General features: G+C 52.9%; 1 protein-coding gene across 32 annotated transcripts in view; it reads right to left on the reverse strand.

Annotated features, from left to right (window-relative positions):
• ZNF618 (zinc finger protein 618) overlaps nucleotides 1–26,243 on the reverse strand; it is a 179,072-nt gene that overhangs the window by 60,702 nt on the left and 92,127 nt on the right. For all 32 annotated transcript variants that reach the window (XM_072727620.1, XM_072727617.1, XM_072727618.1 and 29 more), the window contains one exon: nucleotides 16,150–16,193. In XM_072727620.1, the coding sequence (XP_072583721.1) occupies nucleotides 16,150–16,193 (44 nt within the window). The remainder of the gene's footprint in view (nucleotides 1–16,149; nucleotides 16,194–26,243) is intronic.

Below are 26,243 nucleotides of genomic sequence, written 5' to 3' on the forward strand. Positions count from 1 at the left end.
CCACCCCGTCTGTGGTCTTTTGTTATGGCAGCCGAGCAGACGAACACACAGGACTCAGCTGGAGTGAAGAGGAAGGCTGGGGGGTGGGGGGACCCAGCCAGGAGCCAGGGCTGTCCAGTCAGCCACCTGCATACTGTGTGACCCGAGCCAGCTGCTTGACCTCTGAGCCCCAGTTTTCCCATCTGCAGAATGGAGCTAACAGGATTGTCAGGCAGATTTCAATCACCTAACAGAACACTCGGCACGGCAGCCGGCCTGTAACAGCACACAAGACACGGCCACTGTCACTAACATTAATGATGACAAATGAGTGCAGCATCTCTAGCACTCAGTGGGCCCAGTGACACCTCCTCCCCATGGGCCTGATGCATTTGCCCTTCTCCGCAGCAGGAGACATAGATCAGGATGGTTCAATCGCCTCTGTGTTCAGTTCTTTTACCGATTTAAGAAAACACTGAAGTCGCTTCCCACGGGCCGTGACTGTCCTAACATACCGACTCTTTTCATCTCAGGTACAACCAGGAAGTCCCAGGATTATCTCTTTTACAGATAAGGAAATGGAGGCAGTGAGAAGAGAAATAACTTGATCCAAGTCACACAGGTAGGAAGACGTGGTGGAACCAAACTGGATGTAGGCATCTTGGTTCTCAGCCGCGGAGAACTGCGACTAGCAGGGTGCCCACCTGCCCCTGGCGCAGCTCCCACGTCACCCATCCTTGACCTTCTGCATCCAGAAGAGACTCAGAACTGAGCTGCCAGTAAGTGAACAGGGGGAAGGCAGATGGCCTGGCTTTCCAGGCTGCTGCTTCCTCCAAGGGGGGATATCTTGAGCTAGGGCCCCCTTGCCGAGCACTGGCACCCCCTGGGAAAGGAGCAAAGTCTACCCATCCCTCGCTTCAGTCGTCACAGAGCCAAAAAGCATCTTGGTTCAGTGAGGCCCCAGGAGCCACAGGACTGGCAGGTCTGAGAAGTGACCAGGGGACAGCAATGGCTTGAGGACAACCTATCAGCCAGCCAACAACAGAAGGGGAGGTCCTGGGGGTGGAGGTCTCCCTGGCACTGGGGCACCAGAGCAGAGGTAAAAAGACAATCGGGCTGGAATGGGATGTGATGGACCCAGAAGGAAAGTTCCGAAGTTGGAAGGTCCCATGGCCAATCTCAGAACTGTCACTTCCAAGCTCTGGGTTCTTGTGCAAGTGGCTCCAGTCCTCCTTCCAAGCCTCAGTGTTCACACCTGTGCCATGGGGACAAGCACAGCACCTGCCCCGCAGCGCTGTGATGCAGAGTCAAGGCAATGCCTGTAAAGGCCCCTACACAGTGGCCCCAGTGGAGACGGTTGACACTTATCTACTGTCTTATACGGGGTGCAGAGGAGGGAAGTATGCGAGGATGCAGGCCTGACATGGCACAGATGGCACTGCAGGTGCTGTGGAGGTTCAACAGGGGTTCAAATGCCATCACTACCACATCCGGGCTGGTGACCCTGAGTGAGCCTATGTGCACACCGGTGAAGTGGGGAGCCCTACATCCGCTCAAAAGGTCTTGTGAAGATCAACCGCAAAAATGTCAATCCAGCGCCTCATCTAGGGCGGCTCACAGAGCACGAGGATCATGCCCGTGGGAACTGGCGACAGTTACTGAAACTGCTGCTCCGTGCCTGAGAGCGCTCGGGTGCTAACGAGCAGTCCCACTAGCCCTGAGGCTTGCTGGGCACGGGGTGGAATGCAGGGATCCCATCTGAGCCTGAATGCCAGCCCGGCAAGAACACAGCCCACAGGTGTCAGCCGGGCTGCTGGGAGGGCAGGCGGGCAGCCGGGGTCTCACCCTGGCTCAGCGCTGGCTGTCCCGGCACAGATGCACAGAAAGTGAAGCCCCAGGGATGGGGCAGATGTGCTTCCAGGACAGCAAAGAGGCCCACTGGACACAAAGGGTCCACCTGCCTGTGCTCCCGCAACTGAGGTCACACGGACAGAAGGCAACAGGACAGACTCTCGCCTGGAATATCGTCAAGCCCGATCTGTCACTGCCAACGTTCAGAAGCTCAGCCTCAGGTCTACGAGCACTTGCCTGTCGCACCTGAACAGACTCGGTGTCCCTTCCTGCTCTCAAGGACCACACCAGCCTCAGGATGTCCTGATGGATGGAGGCGGGGGGTTGCTGGAATCAGACAGGCTGGGCATCCACACACCCTGTGACCTTGGGCTAGACTCCCTCTCTGAGCCTCAGTTTCCTCGTCTGTTAAAGAAAGACCATGATCCTTGCCAGCGCGGGGATGGGAGCTGAGCCAGGGAGCTGGGACAGACTGGACTTCCATGGACGGCAGCTGCCATTAGGGTAACATCATGGATTCATGATGACATCCCCACCTCTGGGAAACCTTCCCTGCTTGCTCGAGGTGGCATCAGATCTCCTTTCTGGCCCCATCTGGCCCCCACAGGAGACTCTTACACTGGGAGCTACGGGAGCCATCCTGTCACCCGCAGGCACTCCCTTAAATGAGACACCTCCGAGCCTTGGCAGCGCCAAGGACACTGGCAACTCCTCTTCTCCTGGCTTCACGCTTTAGATTTATAAGCCCAAATGTTGCTTTTCTCGGGTGCTCTGCATTTAATTAGGTGTCCTAATAACAATGGAATCACTGAAGTACTTATATCACTTTGAGTTAGTGGTGTAGCATCTTCTAACTTCTTCAAAAAAATTTTTTTTCATATATCATTTTTTAAAATAGAGCTCATTATTTTAATTATATCCATTTAAATGTACAGTGGAGCCCTTGGATATTCTCAGCACGAATCATTAGGTATATTAGTGAAAAAGCACTCGGAATCTATCTACATGCTGACACTCCATAATCTATTCTATTTGTGTCGCTGTAAAATAGATTTATATATAGATAACTACAAAATAGTTGCTCAAGATATGCTATGAATTTTATATTTAACCTGAGTCACACTTCAATATAAAATCTAAAGTCAGGCACTAAAAGGATATTTCTCTTTAAGCACATATCGTCTGTGGTCACTGGTTACCGCTCGGGCCAGAATCCCAAGGGAAAAGCCAGACCAAGAGGGTCCCTGCCCAAGGAGTCACCCAAGAATGCTGACCCTTCATTAAGGCTATGGTGCTCAAGGCATGTTCCTTGAAAGCCTAGGGGTTCCAGAGCAGTGGCCCCGAAGCACCCAGGAGCCCTGAATAAAGAGGGTGGCATTGAGTGGGGCTCCGAGACTCCCTATTCCCTCTTTGATTTTAGCCTGATACATGTACGTACGGCTTCTTTCCCCCAGTAGTGGAGAAAATGGTCCCTACCCAAGATATGCCCACGTCCTCAGCCCCAGAACCGATGACTGCGACCTTATTTGGAAAAGGCTCTTGGCAGATGTATTTAATTTCAGGATCTTAAGGCGAGATCACCACGAATCACCTACGTGGACCCTAATGCAATGACACACACAGGCGATATGACAGCAGAATAGGGGCCAAGGCAGAGAAGGGAAGGCAACATGACCGTGGAGGCAGAGACTGGAAGGCGGCAGCCACAAGTCAAGGAACGCTACGCTACAGCCACAAGAAACTTTTAAGGCAAAGAACAGATTCTCTCCCAGAGCCCTGAAAACCGAGAGAGGACGAGCTTCCACCGGAAGCTCGGTGGCAAGAGGAACTGAAGTGGCAAGAGGTGGCAAGGGGGTCAGAGGAACTGAAGAACGTGCCCTGGGGCGTCAGTTTGCAAGCCGCTCCCCTGGGCTCCCCTGGGCTCCCCTCGACTCTTCTGCTTCATTCTTACTCATCCCCAACGCAGCACGTGGCTGGAGCCTGCCAGGAAAGTTTCAGAAGCAAATCTCTTCCTCTGCGTTTCACCAGATGGTTCCTCAAGCCTAGGACCCGCCCCACCCCACCCCACCCGGCATTCACGAGAGGCCTGCAGCCAGATGCAGAAACCGAAGCTCAGAACAGGACCCCAGGGCCCGATGCTCTGGTTCCTGACCACAGCAAGAGGCCTGGGCACACAGGAACCCAAGCACCGCTGCGAATGAAGGGCGTGCCCAAGGTCACACAACTTCCCGCGGCCAAAAACAGTCTTTCCTGACTCCTATCCTGGTGCTGTTCCCACTGCACAGTGCAAGCAAACAACTTATCAGTGGATCTGGGGCCCAAAGACAAACGCCCCTCCTGGCCACGCTGGAGGAAGAGGTCTAGGGGATGTCATGTGGCCTGGGGTCACACGGCTTCGTGTCTGGGTGCTCTGGGTGTAATTTCTCCAACCTTCCGGCAAAAACGTTAATGCCTGACGCTCTACCAAGTCATAGTAGTTACAAGGGGTTCTCGGCACCCTGGACGTCATGCCCCTGCCCGACGGGTCTTCCCGACCTCATGACAAGCGAGCTGGAATCTAAGGCTGCGGTAGAGGCCAGACCCCTACCCGCATGGCGGGTGTATCTCCCCTCTGTGCCCCAGCGCTCGGCCTGAGGACCACCGCACCTCTTGCAAAGGCTCCTGCTTTCACTCGGGTACTTCAGCCACCTGAAACGATGTTAAGGGTGGGTGGAAAATCTCTAATCACAGAGTGTAAATAATGACTTGGTTTAACTCCCGCTAGAATAAAACTTCATTAAAAGACTCCACTCATTAGGAATGAGGGTTAAGTAGCCTCACGCTGAGCTTAAATACACTCTCCACGAATGCATGGACGCACGGGGTGTGAAAGGGGCTAAGGCACACCCAGCCGTGACCTCAGGGGATGCACGTACCCACGTGTCCACGGAGTCCCCCGACCTACTGATGATCCAAGTGCTGCAAATGATTCTTCCTATTCACAGGCTCCAGCAGGACCCTCCCTGTCAAGGCTTCCACGTCCAGCGAGGTTTCTGCCTCCCGCATCCTGCTAGGGCTGCTCTTCTCCCCAAGGCCTCCTGTGACCTCCAGGCTCCTAGGGCCTATGGTCCCTTCCCGTCCTTTGCAACCTCCTCCTCGATCAGCAGCCTCGGACAAGCGCCTCCCTGTCCCCTGTCCAAAACCTTTGCTCCCTCTGGCTCTGTGCTCACCTACCTTCTGTCCCCTCCTCTGTCCTGTGCTGACTGCTCGTCACCAATTCTTCACCCTTATACGCTGACATGCCCCAAGGATCAGTCCTAGAACCCCTTCTATCTTTAACCACATTCAGTCCCTAAGTGATCTCCTCCAAAGTCAGGCTTTTAAATATTAATAGCGTGATGATAAATCCCAAATTCTGTCTCCAGCTGGGGCCTCCCCCTGAACTCCAGACCTACACACACACAACCGCCGGCTGGACACCTCCTCCTGGATGCCCAAGAAACACCCATATTTAACAGGTCCAACTGAGCTACTGCTAACACCTCTTGACCCAAGTCAAGACAACAACCCTGACTCCTATCCCGGAGCTCCTGCCACTAAACCCTGCAGCCCACAATGCCACGATCAAATAACTGCAGACATCTCGATCTTAGTTGATAGCAATTCCAACCCTCTAGCTTCTCGGGCCCAGACCCTGGAACTAACCCGTCCTCCCTCCCTCACTCTGTACTAAGGCACACCTATCAACTCCACCTTCAAGATATGTCCAGAGCCTGAGTACTCCTCACCAGCACTTGGCCACCCCCTGGTCCCAACCGCCTCCCCCGCTTCCTGCCTTGTGGTCAGTCGCACAGCCAGTCTCCTGCTCCTACCCCTGCCCAGTGCCTCAAAGTCGATGTTCAACACAGCAGCCATGGCGACCTTATTAAAACAAGCCAGGTTGTGTCACCCCTTGGCCCCATGATGGCCCCACATCTCACCAGGAATAACAGCCAGAGCCCTCGCGCTGACCCTTGGGGCTCCCCAGGACACACTCCCTTGCTGGCCACACCAGTCTCCCCACTGTTCCCTTAGGACATGGGGCCTGAGGCCTCTGCCTGGAATAATCTCCCAGTCCCAGATGCCTTCACCATTAGTCCCCAGTCAAACATCCCAGGGCCAGTGGAGACATCCTGACTGTTCAATCTAAACCACATGCGGCTCACCCCGGCCTTCCCTACCCCATCTCTTCATTCCCTGCTTTACTCATTCAGTTCATCTGCCTTTCATCCTCTTCACGGTCTGTCCTGCTGGAACGTGACCTCCAGGAGGATGAGGACTCTCTCTTGTCCACTGCCTGTCGCATCCCAGCACCTACAGCTGCACGTGGCACAGGGGAGGCGATGGGCAGGCACCAGTTCACCGAAGGATCTAAGCAATGCGTCCTGGAGAGGGCAGTGCCAACGTGGCCGTTGGGGAGTGTCTCTCTCTCCCTGTCTCTATCTTCCCCCCCTCACACACACACACACAAAGAATGTGGATGGTTTAACTGCTTTCATTAACGTTCAGAACCAAAGCAGCAAGGCCCACCCCCTGGCCCTCGGTATCACATGGTCTGGAGAAGTTCAACATGACCCACAATCTGAATATTGACGCTTCTTCTAGAAGTGCCACACTCTTATCTTGCTCCTCTCCAGCGGGAATTTCTCAAATGTAATGCACTCTTCCTTCTCCCTGAAATGCCAAACTAGGATAGCCTGGGGGATGCTCTGACACCAACTCTTTTTCTTCCCCAGCTTTGCTGAGATATTACTAACATGGTAAGATAGGGAAGTGTAAGGGGAGCACTGCGATGATCTGTGCTGCGAAGTGCCACCAACTCTCGAGCGTGCAGGCCTGCTATGACCAACATGGCTCGGCACACGCAAGGGCCCTCAGGGCCCAGGGCGGGGTGCTGAGCTCCCAGAATGGCCACTCTCACTGGCATCCCTCTGGGAGCCTGGAACCTCATTCCTGTGGCTTCTGGAATGACCCCCTCTGCTTCTAATGGGCTCCTGCTCTGAATCTGCCCTCTGATCCCACGTAGTTGAGAGAGACCTCCACCAGGGGCAAAGGCTCTACCCCCCTGCTTTCCGTGTCCCTGTGCCTGGCCTGTAGCAGATGTTGGCTGACGTCTGCCAAACAACACAGAGAATGGCCCAAGGTACGTATGCCAGCATGAAGGTGGAGGCGATTACAGCAACAATATCATAAGGAGGGAGTGGGGACAAGAGCAGCTACGGTGTACTATGTGCCTTGACCTGCCAGGCATGGTGCTTCACCCTGCGTCCACACACATCCCACTGTTCCCAATGCCTGATATATGCTAAGTTCTTTGGCCCCTGAGGATCAGGGGCACCTGGGGGGGGGGGGGGCTCAGTTAAGTGCCTGTCTTGGGCTGAGGTCATGATCCCAGGGTCCTGGGGTTGAGCCCCATGTCGGGCTCCCTGCTCAGTGGGGAGTCTGCTTCTCCTGCCCCCTCTGCACCTTCCCCCACACTCGCTCTGCAACCTCAGTCTCTCTCAAATCATTCTCTCTTTTTTTTTTAAGATTTTTTAAAGATTTTTAAGATTTTTTAAGATTTTATTTATTCATTCATGAGAGACAGAGAGAGAGAGAGAGAGAGAGAGAGAGAGAGAGAGGCAGAGACACAGGCAGAGGGAGAAGCAGGCTCCATGCAGGGAGCCCGACGTGGGACTCGATCCCGGGTCTCCAGGATCACACCCCGGGCCGAAGGCGACGCTAAACCGCTGAGCCACCCGGGCTGCCCATAGATAAATCTTTTTTAAAAAAAGAAAACGGAGAATCAGAGAAACAGAGTGACTTTTTCACAGTCACACAGCTTTCTAGTGACAGAATGAGATGCACTCAGACCTGCCCAACTCCCACACCTGGGCTTTCAATCATTTTGATTCTTTGCTTTCCCTTCTCAAAAGAAGAGAGGATTAAAAAACCAAAACCAAAACACTTGCTAAATGAATGGACAAATTAATGACTAATTGACCACAAAGTCCCAAAAGATGGGGAACATACCCCCTCGTCTCCTCCTGTATCCTCAGCATCTTGATGGAACGGGGGGGTGGGGTACATCCTAGATGCTTAACACAGTAACACAGAAATGTGATAAAACTAAGGAACGAGGGGTTCCACGGAGGCAAGTGCTTGGGCTTTAGGATCACTGTCGACCTCTAACTCTCCTTGACGTGTTCTAACATGGCTGCTGTGTTCAGACGTGTCCTGTGGACCTAGGGTCTCCTGTCTTTCGCGACAAGGACAGGAATCCTAACAGAGATAAAGGCTGCAGCTTCCACCAGCCTGGAAGGACCGAGAGAGACAGAGAGAGAACCGACAGCAAAACCCCAATTTCCACAAACCCCGCTAACGAGGCCTGTGCCTGTATTTACTATTCCACCCGTGTTTCGAATCTTCACATCATCACCCATGCCTTCATAACCCTCAGAATTATCTGCACTTCCATTTGTCATGTATCACTGATATATTTTAATAAATAGTCAAGTAGAAAAGATTAGATTAATAGATTAAAACTATTAACCTATTAAACAACTCTTAACAGTCTAGAAATTCAAAATAACCTACAATGCATAAATATATCATTAGTTTGAGATAATTCTTAGGCACTTAATTTTCTTCAGTGTATGGTGTCAGTCAGCCACGACGCCGGGTAATACTGCAGTTCAGAAAGACAGCATGGAGATTTAAATATTAAGAGTTAATTCCCTGGTTAATTTAAACCTAAAATAGAGAGAAGCAGGAGTCTTGAGCAATGCTGTCAAGTCACAAACTCCCGACATTTAGCAGGACGGGGCCCGCCGGGTAAAGCTGGGAACTTCTTTCACGGGTGTCACGGCACAGGGAGGGCTGGCCCAGGTCATTAAAAAGAATTACTGTTAAGGGCATCTTAAGCAGACACACGGCCTGCGTTTTGCAACGGCTGCGGCAGTGATGCAGGTGGGCTCCGTGAGCAAGGAGAACTGGCCCGTGAGCGCGCACCCCTCACCCAGACGGCGGGACGCTGCACACCCGGGAATCCTTACCCAGACCCAACTCCCTCAACCCCTCAACCAGCCGGTGGGGAAGGGGAGGCCCCAGAGGAGTCCCTCGCCCACTGTCCTGCAGAAGTCCCCTGGGCCCCCATGGGGTCCCCTGCAGACCCCAAGGGGGCAGCCAACTCAACCACGCAAGACTGAGGTGGCCCCTAAGCCGGTCCTCACACTGGCTAATGTGACAACAGAGAAAAAATACTCTCCCTCTGCCACCAATTCAGTTTCCTGCCCAGGCTGTGACTTAGCCACTGTCTCCCTCACTCCCCACCCCCAACACCGATGCCCAGCTTCTCTGGCCACTTTCCTCTTGGGATGGAAGGTAAAGAAGCTTCCCAACAGGACCCCTCTGCTCCATCATCCTGCCCACAGGACCTGCCCTGCTGCCGTCTTGCCCACGTGGCCTGACACGCGGCCAGGTCCTCCCGAGGTGTCCGGGGGTAATAAGCTAGATGCTGCGCTGTTGCCAAGTTTCCTAACTCACCTACACCCCCCTCCCCTCCCCTCCCTGCGTGGACACTGGGCAAGTCCCCAGGAACCACGAAGGGTGGGTCAGAAGACTCGAGGGCAGAGGTGGCCGCAAGGCACCCAGCACGGCGCCACACACAGCGGGGCTCCAGCCGCCTTAGTTCTGTCTCCCGTCCTGCCCGAGCGCTTGCTGGACAGAAACGTGCACCGTGTGGTCAAACTCTGAAAACCAGCAGCTCTCAGGCCACGGACGGAGAACTCCTAAATGAAGCAGAGGGGCGATTTTTTAGGCCCTGTGAGAAGAGAAGTGGGGAGGGGGTGCATGGCCAAGCCCCGTGCAGCAGCGCCGAGGGGGGGAAGGACGCACACGGCGGCAGCGCCCACGCAGGCGGCCAGGGAGGCGTGGAGGGGCCGGCGCGCCGAAGCACCACGCTCGGCACGGAGCAGAAGCTGAGGGGGAGCACCTCCATCTCCCCCATTAGCAGAGCCGGGCAGACGGCGAGGCTGTGGAGATTTCCAGAGTTGTTCTCTCAGGTCAAGGGCCTTTGGCATCAAGGGCCTCGAGAAGCACCCAGGTTGGATCATCCTCCTTCCCATCCTCGAGACTGAGCTTCTTCGGGACAAGGCGAGACTTCCAAGCGCCTCGAATGGTTGAAGCACGAGGGCTCCACATTCTGAATCTGCTCACAAGGAGCAGGGGGTCAGGGTGGGGGGGGAGACTCCCACCGGGTACACGCCCTGAGCACAGGTTCCCTGGGACCCCCAGGCACCTACCCCCACCCCCCGCGCCTGAGAGCCACAGTGCCATTCGGCAAAAATGAGGCAGCGGTTCTGATGTGCATTAGTTTGCACTTCTATGGCTGTCTCCGGATGGGCTTGAATTTTCAAGAATCTGCCCTATCCGCGGAGTCTAGGTTTAACAGCAACTGATCAAGCAGAAAGGAAATCTGCCCACCAAAAAAAAAAAAAAAAGGCACTGGCCCCCGGGAAATAAGCATATGAACCCCAGAATCGGCCTGCGATTTATGATTTTTGCGGCCCAACTTCACCTAAAGTTTGCCAAGTTGAGAATACACATTTTTGTTAAATCAAATCCAAGCTCTGATAACAGCCGCACAAGCCTAGAGTCAAGATAAAGATGCGCCCTGGCTAAAATACACCCCGAGTTCTTAAATAATTCATTCTGCTAACACCACACTGGTCACTGACTGCCATCGAGCCTACCGCGAGCTTTTGTGCAAATGAAATTAATCTGTTGAGGGCTACTTTTATTTTTGCAGCTGAAAAGCAAAATGCTAAACAAGAAGATATTCTTTAAAAAAATAATAATTATGCAGCAGCTGCACACACACACGTGGTGATCAGATGAAGTAATGGTCCATCCGTGAAAAATCTTGGCTTGAAGGGCAAGACTGGCTAGGCTCCAAGCTCTTTTACTACGCGCGTGACCTCAGACAAGCCCAGTCCTCCAATTCCCTCTGGGGATGGGGCTGGCATCACAACCTCAGAGGACCACTGGAGGACCAAGGGAGAGCTGTGCGTGATCCTGCATGACACAGCAACGGGATCAAGGTCGGCCCTCCACACCCACCCTCGTCCCTGACTCCAGTCTTCTCTCCAGAGTCCAGACTCAACAAGAAATCAATTGCCATCCCACTGCTCTCGCCTCCTAGGAAGGGAATCTGGTACGGTGTTGATAAAAATAAGCATTTATGGAACACCTACTACGGGCCAGGCGCTGTGCTAAGCATATGCATGTTACCATTATTATTACACTTATTACTATTATTACACTCGATCCTATATAATTCCCATTTTATAGATGAAGACACTGAGGTCAGGCAAGTAGCCCAAGGTCACAGAAGCAGGCAGCAGGTAGCCCCAGGATCCGAACCCAGGCAGTCTGGGCTCCTCTGAGCTAATAAGCTGCTTGGCAAGAGAGAAGGCAAGTAGAAACCCGGCAGACCGGCCATGAAGAAGCGAGCATTTTTGGATGGAGAAGTGACACAACACTTTGCTGAACTGGGTTCCTCATACCTCAAAAGATACAGCCTTTTGGAAACTCACTTCCAAGCCAGGCTTCTAAGGTCCTGCCGGTGCTGAAGCCTTAGCAACACCTCTTTAATCTTAACCCCTTGCAGTTTATTCACCTCCTGGTAGCAAGTATTTTCCTTCTGAAACCAAATCGTATCATGCCAGCCCTCCGCTCAAACCCCCAGTGGGTCCCCCTATCTCGTGCAGGGTAAAGCCCAAAGTGTCAACGATAGCCTCCCTGTCAATCAGCCTCCTTGCTGTGGCTCCAACACAATGTACACACTCCTGCCCCAGGGCCTTTGCACCCATTGTTCTCTCTGTCTGGATGTGTTTCTCCCAAATGAATGCTTGGCCCAGTCCCTCATTTCCTTCAGATCCATGTTCAGATGTCACCTTCTGGTGATGCACCACTCCTTCTGGCCCTCCCAACCCCCACCCGGCTTCCCCCCATCCACCTCCCAGCACTGTTTTACCTTACGACATACCATACATTTTACATATTGATTCTGTCTCCTCCACTCTCACTAGAATATGAGCTCCACGAGATTTCTGTTTTGTTCACTGCTGTATTTCCAGCACCCAGCTCAGATCCTGGCACTCAGTAGGTACTAAGTATTTGTAGAATGAATCAATGAGATTTGGTCTTATCACCCCCCCACCCCCATCTCAACCCATCAAATCTCTCCTCTGTCTACAAGATCCTGATTGCTTGTTAGGTGACTGGTCTACATAGCAAAGGAATGAGTCCCTTAACCTCTTCTCCTCCTGGTTATTAACTTATCTCCAAAATGAGATAGTTACTCCAAATTATCTATAGAGCCCTATCAGCTCTGAAAACCTTCAACCGACAAAAAAAAAAAAAAAAAAAAAAAAAGCGGCCTAATTCTTCATTACCACAAGCCTGTACCTACATTTACTTGATTATAAAAACTGCACTTCCTTTAGAATTTTCCAGTTAAGGCCCCACAGCCCCCACGCCTCTTAGCATAAGTGAGGTTTGGCAGCCGTTGTGCTACGTGATTTGTAATCTGTACCCCAAGTCAGCACTAACCTCAAGTGCTGGGATCACCGGTCCTGTAAAATTGACCCAGGTTGGGTTACAAGAGAAGTAAACCAAACCACATTCGGTTGTTTCTTAGGATCAGAAACACCACCTCTCCTTGTCCCCCTCAATTTAACACTAATTCCTTAGCAGTCCATGCTGTTGGTTTTGGGGGTTAGCCAGAGGCCCTCTGGAGAAGTCACAAAATTAGGCATTCTGGGCCAAAAAGGCGCTGGGAAGAAGGCGGACCCGAGTGCAACAACCGAGCGTGCCGCGCCGTGGCACAGCTGGGAGCTGGCGGTGGAGGCCGGTGTCAGAGGGCTGGGGGCCTTCAAGGTCATCCCCAGGCGGGGTTGCAGAGCCGAGCTCTGACCTCAGGGAGCCCAGGGCCTGTGTTTCTCCATCCAAAACAGGGACTAAATGCATCTAATGCTCGATCGAGTGCCAACACGTCTAAACCCCAACTTGGCCCATCTAACCCAAGGCCAGGGTCAAATTCGCAAGCGGCCTCAGGCCGCATTAATGTTCCCTTGATGTGTCATGTGTAATTCACTCTTCAGACGGAATGCTGGGTCATGATACAATAAGACCGTCTTGGTTTCTCAAAGACACTCTATTGGCTCTAATGATACCATCAATATAAACTCACTTGTTGAGCTCGCTCGAAATCCCTGCCTTCCTGACAAGTCCCTGGCCGGTGGCACAGCCCCTGGCCCCTAACGGGCTCCTCTAACATCTGTTCACTGACCACTTCATCCTAATAAAGGGAAGGGCACCGTGGCTAAGCACACACATCAGAGAAGTCAGACCTGGGTAGGCACCCTGGCTCTATCACTTACTTCCAACTGGGCCACCCAAGGCCCCTAAACATCTCTCTGACTCAGCTTTCCCATCTGTAGAGTGGGACTAATAAATCCACCTCCTTCATAAGGACTGTTTTATAGATTACATACGTTAATAATAAACTAAGTCACTTAGCTCAGAGCCTGACTGACATACAAGTGCCAACTAAATGGCAGTCGTTATTATTACAAATTTCTTCTTTACGTCTCAAGTCACACATAGCCCTAAGGTTTGGGCTGGCCCTTCCTGGTACATGTTCTGGCACCGTGGTGGTAACATGGGGGGCTCCATCCATCACTGAGTACGTGCAAGCCTAGGCTGGTCAGGCAGGGCAGCAAACAGATGGCACACGTGCCATCCTTCACCTCCTCTGACCAGGGCAGGCATCTCTAATCTATCCCTGCACTCTTCTCACTCTGATTACAGCCTGCGGCCGGTCAGACTCCATTCACAACTTCAGGTGGCCACCACCACTAGGGAGGAACCTGCCTGCTGTCTTCTGACCCGATGTAGGAGAAATTCATGCATTAGAAAGTAAGAGCAAGGAACACCCCTGCGTGAAAGTCATCGAGGAATAGATGGAGGTCTGCCTCTGTCCACTTCCGTAGGCACCCAAGTGTCTGCTGGATGATGCCTTAGCCTCCAATCCATCTGGGCCCATCACCCACAGCACTAGACCTAAGGCAGCAGGTGCTCAATGAGCATGGAGGATGGTGGGAGAGGCTGGCCAGACCCTCCCTCGAGCACAGCAGTGCGGAGTCAAGAGAAGTACCCTGCACTGGCAGGTTCACAGCCTGACACGGCCACTTATTCACCACATGACCCTGACCAGGGCCGTCCCTCCCCATGTGTCCCATGAGAGGGAGGGACTGGTCAAATCCCAAGGGCCCTTCCAGTCCTGACATTCCAATCCAGGAAGCACTTCCCAGGCACCCCCAGTCTAGGGACTCCCACTGCCCCACAGACCACAGCCTCATGTGCTGCTCTTAACACAAAACCCCACGACTAGAGGGGCCCAGGAGACAGACACAAGGCACCAGGCAGCTGCTGGCCACATGGTCACTGCCAGTATCCACATGCCCAAGCCTGGCCATCCACCCCGCCATCCCAGCCCATGCTCCCGGCCTCTACATCACCCCCACTTCTCCTCCCATCTCATTCGGGTCTCCGTCCCAGTAACACAGCACCTGCTGGAGGTTTCTGCATATGGACCTGGCACCCTAGGGGGAGAGGTAGCAAATACAACACAAACACATACAGTAAGTCAAGAGCATGAACAGCCGACGAGGGACACGGGCCACAGGCCCTGAGGCGCAGGAAAGGCATGAAGGAAGATCAGAGAAAGAACATTCCAGGCGAAGGCAACAGCCGCTACAAAGGCTCTCAGGCGACAGTCCATTGAGGCCAAGGGCTGGCAAACCACGGGTGGCATATGCCTGCCCTCTCTTCGGTGCTTTCACGGGCTCTGACAGAGCACAGAAATTACCAGAGACCCCTGCCCTTCAACCTGCAAAACACTTATTATCTGGCCCTTTATGGGTAAAGCTGGTTGACCCCTGGTTTCGAGTGTTAGACGCACGGAGAGGTGGTCGAGGCAGCTAAGACAGACCGTGCAACGGGGATACAGAGACTGGGGCAGAGGGGCGCCCAGGCTGTGCTGGGAACTCTGGGTCACAACGACCCCCGGCCCAGTACCTTTGCCTCAAGTCTGTCCCCCTCTAATCCGCCCTGCAAATAGCTGCCCAGGGGACCTTCCCAAAACACAGAGCTAAACACGTTACTCTTTCTTTCGAAGAGTGATGGCTCCCCGTGGTTTCCCAAAGCATGTCTTGAAGAACACTCGCCCTGTGGCTGAACTTCCACAAAAGGGTTCCATGGTTAAGCAAGTTTGAGAAACAGAGCATTCCCCTCTCAGATGTCCTCAAACCCCACGTCAGCACCTGAAAAGACTAAGAAGTCCCTCAGCAAAGGGATCTGTTGACTTTGCTTCACCTACTGTCCTTCAAACTGACCTGGCCACAAATCTCCTTTTTTCCACAAAAATTTCTCAACATTGTAAAGAACTAGTGTTGGTGGGCTGAAGGGCAAATTCCTCTGCCTGGCATTTGTGCTCTGACCCCAAACTCCGGGAGGTGATCCTAGAGCCCGTCCAGATCCTGTGTGTGTGTGTGTGTGTGTGTGTGTGTGCAGCCTGGAGAGCCACCTCTGGTCTGTCCCTTGCCGTCCTCCTGCCTCCAGCGCCCCCAGTAAAGGTCACCTGGCCGCTCGGGCTCTGCCCTCCCCAAGGGAACACTGGGAGCAGCGCTTGCGGTTTCCAAGCGCCGGCCTGTGCCACTGGTGGCAGACGTCCACTGCGGGGCCCCTCCATGGTCCCTTCCCGCCTTCTTTGGTAACCCCAGCCCAGCTCTCTTCCGGGGGCCTCCCCTCAGCTCCGGCCAGCTTCCAGGGCTGTTGGCCTCAGCAGAGTATCCATCCCCTCCCCTTGCTGCAGGGTGGCTGGTTCAGGGAGGGGAGTGCGGGGCACAGGCCGGGCCAACGGGTGCCAGGCCAGGATGGGAGGTCCCCACACCGCAGCCGGGACAGGATTTAAGCCCGGGCCTTCCGCCCACTCCTGCACTTCACCTCTAACTTCCTCCCGACCTGAGCACCCAAAGGCCTGTTCAGGTCCATTCACAGGTCCTTGGGGAGGTCTCAGGACGGCTGGAGGGTGCTGCCCATAACCACACATTCGCCAGGGAAGTACAGATACGTCTCGGGCTAGGAGGCTGGCCTGGGCCACCCATCCCCTTTCAGAGAGGTGGCTGCCGGTTGTGAAATGGGGGGGTGTGGTGGGGTGTCCAACAGGAGGGAGGGGTGGAGGGAAAGGGAATGTACCTGCTGGCCGTGCTTTTCCTTCCGGGGGTACTGGCTCCGTCAGCCTGCAAAAGAAACCCAAAACACCTACATGAGCCAAGGGGGGCAAGCCCAGATTCCACCCACTGCCCCCCCAGCCAAGCTCCCCCTCAACACCGGCCTGGCCTTCACACAGAGGGAAGGGCTGGCACAACCGGGAGCTCCATTCCTCCAGGCTGTGAAAACCTGCCCCCAGTGGTAAGAGGGAGGCAGGACACCCCCACCCCCTCGCCCCCCACCCCCCCACCCCTGGAATTTGCTTGGCCCTTTAAATCCAGCTGAGCACCCATTGCCAACACAAACCCAGCAACCACAGGGCCCTGGGGACTCAGTGAAAAGTAAGTAACCAGCTAAATCTGAGATTGAATTGCACCATTTTTATTTTCATCTGGGATTTCCAATAAAACAGTAGCCGCAGATTTATTCCTACCAACCCGAGGGGGAAAATCCTATTACGTTAAAATATTCTGTCCCCCAACCCTACTGGCAGGGAGAGACAAGAGAGTGCTGGTTCTTAATCTCTTTCATTTGGGGTCGGGCGGGGGGATGGGGAGATAAGGCTGACCACATGAAAATTTCAGAAATCATAAAATTCCGGTTCAGATACAGAAACCGATGGCCCCAGGCCAGGAGAGAGCTGCCTAAAGTGTCAGGAGGAGCGAATGACAAACACCTGGGGTGCTGGACTCCCTAGGCCAGTGCTGGGGGTACCTCTGTGCAGAGGCCGAAGGAGGCTGCAGACGTGGAAGGAACGCACGGGTCGCACATGCATCCCCTGGCTTTGTCAAAACATTTATAATAACAATAATCACAGAATCATGCAGGTTCCAAACTCTGGCACACGCCTGTTTCTGAATTCAGAATCCTTCCGAGTTTAGAAAGGTAATGCAGTGTATGTGTCCTGTATCTCAAAACAACCCTGGCAAGGGTCCGGGTAGCCCTCCACCCCCTGGACGCAAGCACAGTGATGTTTCCACAGTGAAACCCATGCAGTCAGCCCTGTGGAGGGTAAACGAAGAGAGAACTCGTCTCTTCCGCCTTCAGGTCAAGTCCTGCCACCTCACCAGTTACCAAAAAAAATCTTTTTGTTTTCAAGTTCTTTGAATTTCAGGATTCAAAGACCTAAAATAAAAACAGCAGCAGCTACCTTTTGATGGGTGTTACAAACTGGCAAAAACAGATGGCGGACGTCGATTCAAACAGTCAATATAGAAAAATTACAAGGATTTGACCCAAAGGCGGCCAGATTTCAGCGTGTCAACGCAGCACCCAGTCCCACGTGACCAGAGTCAGTCGGAGCTGCCACACCCAGTTCTCCACAGTCCCCACCACTCCCTCTTGCCTTATACCAAGCCCTCCAGCCCAGCCCCCAGGGGTACCCAGACCCGTTCCCCCAGCTAACTTCCCCCAAGGGGGGCGCAGTGCACCCACATCTAATGCTTCTTATTCAATCCTCCCCATGGGTCCCCCAACACACATACACAGTAGCCCCATTTTCACAAGTGCAGCCAATGAGACTCAGAGAATTTAAGTCGTTCGTCCAACATCCCACAAGCTACAAACCCAGGTCTGGATCACTCCAGTGTCTACCTTCCTCAGCTCTGGAATATTCTCTCCCACCAATATTCAGAAGAGCCAATCGGGAAATGAGGTAAACCCACACGGCCCCCACTGCCCACACGAAGGAAATGCAAAGATGAAGGACAAATAGGGAGGTAGAAATGTGAGGCCTGGGAGGGAAAAATTAATGGGATGCTGGTGTATTATTTCAGTGGCAGAAACAAGAAAGCGGAAAATGGTTTGCATATCATTTCAGTGGGAGCAAAGGAACAGGATCAGTTACAGCCTCCTTCCGACATCCTGCATTCCTCAAAACTTCTATGGAAAGTGAATGGGAAGAAGTTGTTTTAATCTTCCTATCGAAAGAGGCAGAAGAGGTAAGGGGTGGAAACTCTGCCCCAGAGAGCTTTAAAAAATCATTAAAATCCCCAATGATCTCTTGTCAGAACAGACTCAACTCTTGGCACGTATTTCTAGCATTTCACACATATTTTCATGCTGTCTTGTTTTTTGGTCCTTTTCCTTCCCAGTCTCACCCAGAGCCAACCACACGTGGACAGTGAACATGCGGCTGGGGGGGAGAAGAGATTCTCTGTCTCCAGTACACCTCATCATCTCCACCTACGTTTTCCCTCTTGTTATGTTTGTGATACTTGCGTTTCTTGCCACCACGGGCAACACTCAAGTTTTGTTTTCCACCAATTTTTATAAAACAAAGACAAAATGCTAAAAATGTTCCAACAGTGGTTCAAACAAATCCTTGCGCAGAAACTCAGGCAGAGCAACAGGAGAAATGGAGCCATGGGCGGGAGGAGCGCCACCTGGGCAGGTGTGACCGGGACATTTACTGGCGGATGAGGGTGCCAACGTGGGTGAGCGTGTCCGCAGACAACAGACCAAGCAGAGACGTCCGAGATGGCATGTGTCACTATCACAGGTCCAGTTGATGATGGCACTTGGGCCTGGCCGAGTCCAGACCTACCGTAACCAAAGGGCACAGCCTCCCAGGCCCTCCCAGCCCCGGCGGGAGCTCGCGGTGCCAAGGACACTGACCCTCGGCGTGGGGATCTGTGAGATGCCAGGCCAGCTCTGTGTCCTCGCAACCCCCTACTGCTTGAATTAAGCTGAACCTCTGACACGGCCTATTTTCCAAATGGTCTAATACCAGCAATTTCCTATGATTTAACCTAAACCACAAGCTCACCTTTACCGGGTGTAATCTCGCCTGATTCTCGATCTGAACTGAATGAAGTTCACGGGGTAGCGTCAGATAGATGGTCCTGCGCCTGGACCCCTGGCTCTGCCGTTTCCTAGCTATGGGATCCTGGACAAGCCACCCGCGCTCTCAAGGCCTCGGCTTTCACATGTGCAAAATGGCAATGTGCCAACCCCAGGACCTATCTCCCGGGACCGGTGAGGTAACACGGGTACGAGTACCTAGCACGGGCTAAGTACTGAGTGCACAGCAGATGAGCGAGAGGCAGGGCCGACCTGCACCCGCCCTAGGCGTGTCCCCAGCCTGTCTCGGGGTAAGATGTGAATCCTGTGCTGCAGGTCGGCATCTCATGGGTGTCCACCAGACCCCACAGCTCTGAGGCTTCTTCCAAAGGGCCGGTCAAAACAACATCTCATGCGGTGACATAGCTAAAGCACTAAGTGCAGGCCAGGTGTGCGGAGGAACCCTTCAGCAACGAAACTCTACTCTGGCTGCCACTGGACCGCATGCTCCTACAGGTGCCGCTTCGGTCTGGCCCTGTCCGGGTCTCACCCTGGGCAGGCTGCTTCCTTTCCCTGGGCCTCAGGTTCTCACTGCTGAAAACAGGACAGGAGGCACGAGAGAGTTAAATCAGGTCATCTCTTGCTGCCCTTCATCTCTGTGACTCTCTGTGGAGCTGAACTAACCTTAACCACCCCCCCCGCCCCCTCCCCCCGTCCCCCACCCCTGTGCAAGTGAACCAGGGCGGACACAGTGGGCCCAGGACAGACCCTCCTCCTCAGGCCCAGGAGGCTGGGGGAGGGGTAACAGGCCTGCACTGCCCCACCCCCACCCCACCCCCACCCCTCAGTAAGCGCACCTGCCCCCACACCCCTTCACCAGCCCTATGCATTCCTTATACACCCGTTTCTCCTTAGGACCCAGGCAAAGCTATGTTTGGTTTCCTTCGAACCTCCTCTTCCCTCCCAAATGAATGTTAAGTTGTTCTTTTCCATTCTCTTATTAAGGATTTTCTTGGAAAGAAAATATTATTCCAAACCCAGAAATTTTATTTCTGAAATTGTGCAAATGTAAGTTGTAGGACATTAGCTGCATTTCACATTTTGTGCAAATGGCAGAAACAGGCAATTCGTGTGCTACGGGATGGGGGCTGGCCAACGATTTCGATAAAATAAACCCTTTTTTAATTTAAATGCTAATGCACTGAATTAAAATTTAATAACTGAGGAAATTGAAAAGCCGAGCAGGAATATTGGAAATAAATCCAAGCAGAAACAGCTGAAATTAAAAATTCTAGAGAGTAGGAGGATAGCAGCTAAGCTGTCTTATATGATTACATTTTTTTTTCAGAATGAAGCAAAAAAAAAAAAAAAATCCTATCTCTCGCTGGCTCTAGGGCAGTAAATCCACAGTGCTGTGATTTATTGCTCAATTTTCCTGAGGGAAAAAGGCTTTCTTTCATGCTGAAATATTTCATAAATTTCAAGCCAGCATAAATTCTTAATTTAAAAGTTATGGAGGTCACATTTAGTGCACTGGTACGGTTCCAAAATCTTAAAGGAATAGCAGCGACCAAAAAGGAAAAAAAAAAAAAAAAAAAAAGGGAAAAAGGAGGGGTAGAATTTGCTCCTTTTTTTTTTTTTTTTTCCTTTTTTTCCTTTTGGTTTTAATTCACGAGTTAAAATTTCATTATTGAAGATTCCTCCTGGATGGATGGAACCCAAGCACATGGGGGAACTGGTATGTGTTTGGAAATCTGCTGCAAAAGATGAAGAGATAAAGATTTAATTTAATTATAAAAAGGCTTTTTTTTTTTTCTTTTTTTTTTTTTTTAAGCCACTTGAGGAATTTCTGGTAAAAATTTCCTCCCTTCACTGCCCGGGAAGGGGTGAGGGTGGGGGCGGGTGGCCAACGTAATTGCTTCTCTTAGATCTCCAATCTTTTGTGCACGCTGATATATTCATTTGTTATACAGCTGTTCAGCGGCGGAAAGAATGCTGGGGCGCCCATAATTCTAAGCAAATCAATCAAAAATTAATGATTTGTCATGCTTGCACAATGGAGGAAAACAGCTCCGTGGGCCCTGGCCGCCTGATCTCGAAGAATGAAATGCCTTTCTGCGATAAGAGAACCGAGCCGGAGGCTGAGCGGGGCTGAGGTGCCCCCGCGGGGTGGGTGCTCGTGGTGCCGAGCCCTGCGCGCATGGAGGAGCGCCGCCATCTTGGACACGCGCCTCCCAGGGACGGTGCCTCGGCCGGCAAGCCCAGGGCCGACCTGGCGCAGCACATTTCCGTGGTGGAACGACCAGGATCTGGCCTTCTCCCTCCCCCACTGCAATGCAAAACTTGCTTCCTCTTGGGAAACATCAAGGACCCCACCAGGCTTGACCGTCCTCATTCTCCCCCACCATCAATCTCCCCCACCAGGCTTGACCGTCCTCATTCACTGTTCCCCGAACGCTCCTAACCCGCCACCGCCCGCACTTTTCACCCGCTCTACGGGATGGGGACCACAGTTCCTGGAGCGCCCGTGTACCCCCAGACCGTGCACTCTTCCTGGATGAAGACCACATCCCACCCATGGCCATGGCTCCAGGACCCGGCTTGGGGCCTGGGATGCGGCAAATATTCAGCAAATAGGGTTGAATCCATTAATTATTATTTCTCGGCAAACACGGATAACGAAGTTGCTTAGATGAATAATGAACTGCACTGGCAACTAGGATGAAATATAACAAGTGATCTTAAATAATCGATCACTCCTTTTATTCATTCAACGGATATTCCTTGAAAGTCTACTGTGCTCAGCTTTGGGTAGACAACCTCAAACCCACTGGTGTACAATTCCAAATGCCCAAAGTTCACTGCTTCTTGGCTTCTCTCCACCCTTGGAAGGGAAGAGTGAATGTGAACCCAGGAGAGAAGTTCTCTGCGTGCTCAAATGCCTTTAAGTCACGTGAATGCTATATGCACAAGTATCCAGTGCAGGTGACTCCAAAATACGCCCGTGTACGTCATACGTATGTTAGAATACAGAAACACTGTTCGTTATTACTAACAGGTACAACTGACCCTGTAGGAAGCTGCTCAGCCTCAACACTGAGGGAGGCCAAGTGCACTTGACCTGGAGGCCTACCAGAGGCACTGCGTCTGTCGGACGCACCTGCCAGAGTCCCAAACCCTACCCAGATGATCACCCCATCTCCTACTACACTGAGGACTGCTGGAGAAGTGGGTCCAAACAACTCAAGACTCATTTACACAACTCTTTCCTTTCCAATAGCCAATGGATCCCCAAAATTTAACTTGAACTTTCTGTCTCGCTGAGGCACAAGGCTCAAATCAGGAAGTCAGTCACTCATCCAGAAAGTACTTAGTGAGCATCTTCCGTATACCAGACATTGTTCTAGGCAATGGGATATATTCCTGCCCTCATGGCGATCACATTCAAGTTGGGAGAAATGGTAGTGTTAAGTGTAATAAATTAGTAAAATTTATCTTATGCTAGGAAGTAATCATTTCTGTGAGGGGAAAACAGAGAAGGGGAAGGGTAACCAGAGTGCCGGGGCAAGGAGTCAGGTGATCAGAGCAGGTGTCTCTAGGCAAACAATGGAAGGCAAGGTATCTGGGGAAAAGGGAATGACCAGTGCAAAGACCCAAGGGCAGGAGTGTGCCCCATGTGCTCCGCAAACAGCAAGGGTGTTATGAGTGAGGAAGCGAGGGGAGAGGTAAGGGAGGCTGGCCCATGCAGGGCCCTGGAGGCCACAGAAGGCCTATGGTTGGCTTTTACCCTGGAAAGCCACTGGAAGGTTTTGGCAAAGTGACATGATTTGACTTCCATTTTAAAAAGATCCTCTGGCTGCTGTATTGAGAAGGGACCAGGGGGAGGGGGCGGGCAAGGGTGGAAGTAGGCAGGAGGTGGGTTACGAGGTCACTGCCACAGCCCAGGTCAAAGATGAAGGTAGTTGGGATCAGGAGAGTGGCAGCAAGGGGGTAAGGAGGTGGGTTCTGAATATACTGGAAGGGAGGACCAACAGGACCCTCCTGATAAACTGAATCTGGGCTGTGACAAGAAGAGTCAGGGAAGATTCCAAAAATCTTGGGCCTCCACACCAAGAAAAAAGGACTCGTACCTCTCTGGTACATGAGAAAACGAATCACTGGCACAGCATCCTATGAGGATCAGCACCTCACATCAAATCCTCTCAATAACCTGCGAAGGGGACACTGCAGCCTTAACTATCCCCCCTCTGACCAAGAATGAGCCAGCCACCCAGAGGGGTCAAGTGACTTGCCCAATGTCACACAGCAGGTCAGTGGCTTGGCCAGGGCTCACACATCTTCTCACCCAACTCTATGGTTATTTCCTCTACATGCTTGGCCCTTCGGGTCTAAAAGCAACAAGTCAAGCTGGTCCCCAAACAGCGTAGGTGAACTTTTGCCTACGGAACCAATCAGGTCCCAACTCAAGCACAGGCTGCTTTTGTTCACTGGGTGTGTTCTCGAAAAACACCTATTAAGGGCGACCCTCCCAACACTAAGCAATATCTTTGCACGTTACAAGGATGACCCCATTCCCAGGAAACTATATTATAAATTCCCTAATTAGACCTTGCTTCTTATTCTTGGATCACCTTTGGTGATATGTTTCTAGCGTGTGGTGCCTGGTTTTTAATTCTGTATTTGTTTTCCACCTAAATGTGGGGACTCAGAGCTCAGGGGTCCAAGCGGCAGGGGTGGCAGCTGGAGAAGACTCTGAGCTAAAAGAAGTGGGTATTTCAATGGGTATTTGTGTCGTGCACTGTAGATGTGAAATTCTGAGAGGCCTTGGGGGACTGATGCTGAATCAGACCCTGCTCCTTGTCATTCACCCAAATACAACCTATTAAGTACCTACTGTGTGCTGGACACCAGAGTTGTCACTGAGGACACAACAGCTGCAAAAACAGTGGCAGAGACGGGCAGTGATTACTTAATTGTTCCATGCTATCAATTTATAATTACCAACCGAGATATGGCTCTCAAGAGGAAGGCCTAGACGCCACAAGCATCTCTGACAACAGGATCCAGGGAGACGGCGGGGTCAGGGAGATCTTCCCCGAGGGAGGGATGCTAGATGTTGGAACAGGAGCTCCTGCTCAACAAGGAAAATGTTCGGTCTAGATGCAAATGAAGCTGACACCAGCTGAGTGCCAGGGAGCACCGAGAAGGGCACCATCCTGCCGAGCAGGGAAGCGTGGGTCCCTGAAGCCTGCAGGCCGCGGCCTTCTCTGAAGACTTTCATCTTGGGAGGAAGGGACCAGCCCACTGACAGGCCTGGGCTCTGATGAGACCCCAGGCGGGAGCCCAGAGGCCCGGGGAAACTGGCCAAGTTTCCAACTAGAAGGGAAAACAAAGAGAAGTGGCCAATGTCTTTTGCCTCTTGGCCGCGATGCCCCTCACCCCAACGTCCCTCCCCCAAGCCCTTGCTCTCTGAGGTCAAGTGTCAAGAAACAAATCAGGCTGCCTAGGAATGAACCTGCACGGTTCTTTCAGTCTCACAGGCGTTTCCAGGTGCGGGAAGGACCTCCCCTCTCTGGCAGATGGCCAGACAGTCTGGAACAGGGCTCTAATGCTGATGTCCCCATCAACACCACCACCACCACCACCACCACCACCATGGTCACGGCTGTCTCTGTCGTGCCATCAACAGCTGGTGCTTATGGGGCACCTGCCACCAGGCACAGGGCTTTGGGCATCACCCCGAGGCTCCATGGGCTGCCCTGAAGGCTCATGCACCTGTAAAGCAACAGCTAGCTGCAGAATGGAGGCAGGGAGCCTATGGAGGCCACTGTCATCTTCCAGGGAAGAGATGGCAATGGTCGGGAACAGCAGTGGAGGAGAGAATGCTCTAGAACAAAGGGCTACTGGGAGCACCAAGGATCTCCTAAGATAGCATGTGGGGAGCACCTGGGGCAGAGCCTGTATGCAGCAGTCACTCAATAAATGACAGGTTTAAAAACACACAAATAATGGCAGCTGTGGAGAAACTCCTGCCTTGGACTGTGTGCAGAGAACCTGGTCTCCTCTGTGCACAGCCTCGGGGACTAAGAAGAGGCCCAGAAGTGAGAGATGGAGGAGGAGGAGACCCAGAAGTGAGGGATGGAGGAGGAGGAGACCCAGAAGCGAGGGATGGAGGAGGAGGAGACCCAGAAGTGAGGGATGAAGGAGGAGGAGGCCCAGAAGTGAGGGATGGAGGAGGAGGAGGAGACCCAGAAGCGAGGGATGAAGGAGGAGGAGGCCCAGAAGTGAGGGATGGAGGAGGAGGCTCAGAAGTGAGGGATGGAGGAGGAGGAGGCCCAGAAGTGAGGAATGGAGGAAGCGGAGGAGGCCCAGAAGTGAGAGATGGAGGAGGAGGAAGCCCAGAAGTGAAGAATGGAGGAGGAGGAGGAGGAGGAGGAGGAGGAGGAGGAGGAGGCCGCCGCCCAGAAGTGAGGGATGGAGGAGGAGGAGGAGACCCAGAAGCGAGGGATGAAGGAGGAGGAGGCCCAGAAGTGAGGGATGGAGGAGGAGGAGGCCCAGAAGTGAGGAATGGAGGAAGAGGAGGATGCCTAGAAGTGAGAGATGGAGGAGGAGGAAGCCCAGAAGTGAAGAATGGAGGAGGAGGAGGAGGCCCAGAAGTGAGGGATGGAGGAGGAGGAGGAGACCCAGAAGCGAGGGATGAAGGAGGAGGAGGCCCAGAAGTGAGGGATGGAGGAAGAGGCCCAGAAGTGAGAGATGGAGGAGGAGGCCCAGAAGTGAGGAATGGAGGAAGAGGAGGAGGCCCAGAAGTGAGAGATGGAGGAGGAGGAAGCCCAGAAGTGAAGAATGGAGGAGGAGGAGGAGGCCCAGAAGTGAGGGATGGAGGAGGAGGAGGAGACCCAGAAGCGAGGGATGAAGGAGGAGGAGGCCCAGAAGTGAGGGATGGAGGAAGAGGCCCAGAAGTGAGAGATGGAGGAGGAGGCCCAGAAGTGAGGAATGGAGGAAGAGGAGGAGGCCCAGAAGTGAGAGATGGAGGAGGAGGAGGAGGCCCAGAAGTGAGGGATGGAGGAGGAGGAGGAGACCCAGAAGTGAGGGATGAAGGAGGAGGAGGTCCAGAAGTGAGGGATGGAGGAAGAGGAGGATGCCTAGAAGTGAGAGATGGAGGAGGAGGAAGCCCAGAAGTGAAGAATGGAGGAGGAGGAGGAGGCCCAGAAGTGAGGGATGGAGGAGGAGGAGGAGACCCAGAAGCGAGGGATGGAGGAGGAGGAGGCCCAGAAGTGAGGAATGGAGGAAGAGGAGGA

This window comes from Vulpes vulpes, chromosome 12, assembly GCF_048418805.1.
Source record: "Vulpes vulpes isolate BD-2025 chromosome 12, VulVul3, whole genome shotgun sequence".
In the NCBI taxonomy this organism is placed as follows: domain Eukaryota; kingdom Metazoa; phylum Chordata; class Mammalia; order Carnivora; family Canidae; genus Vulpes; species Vulpes vulpes.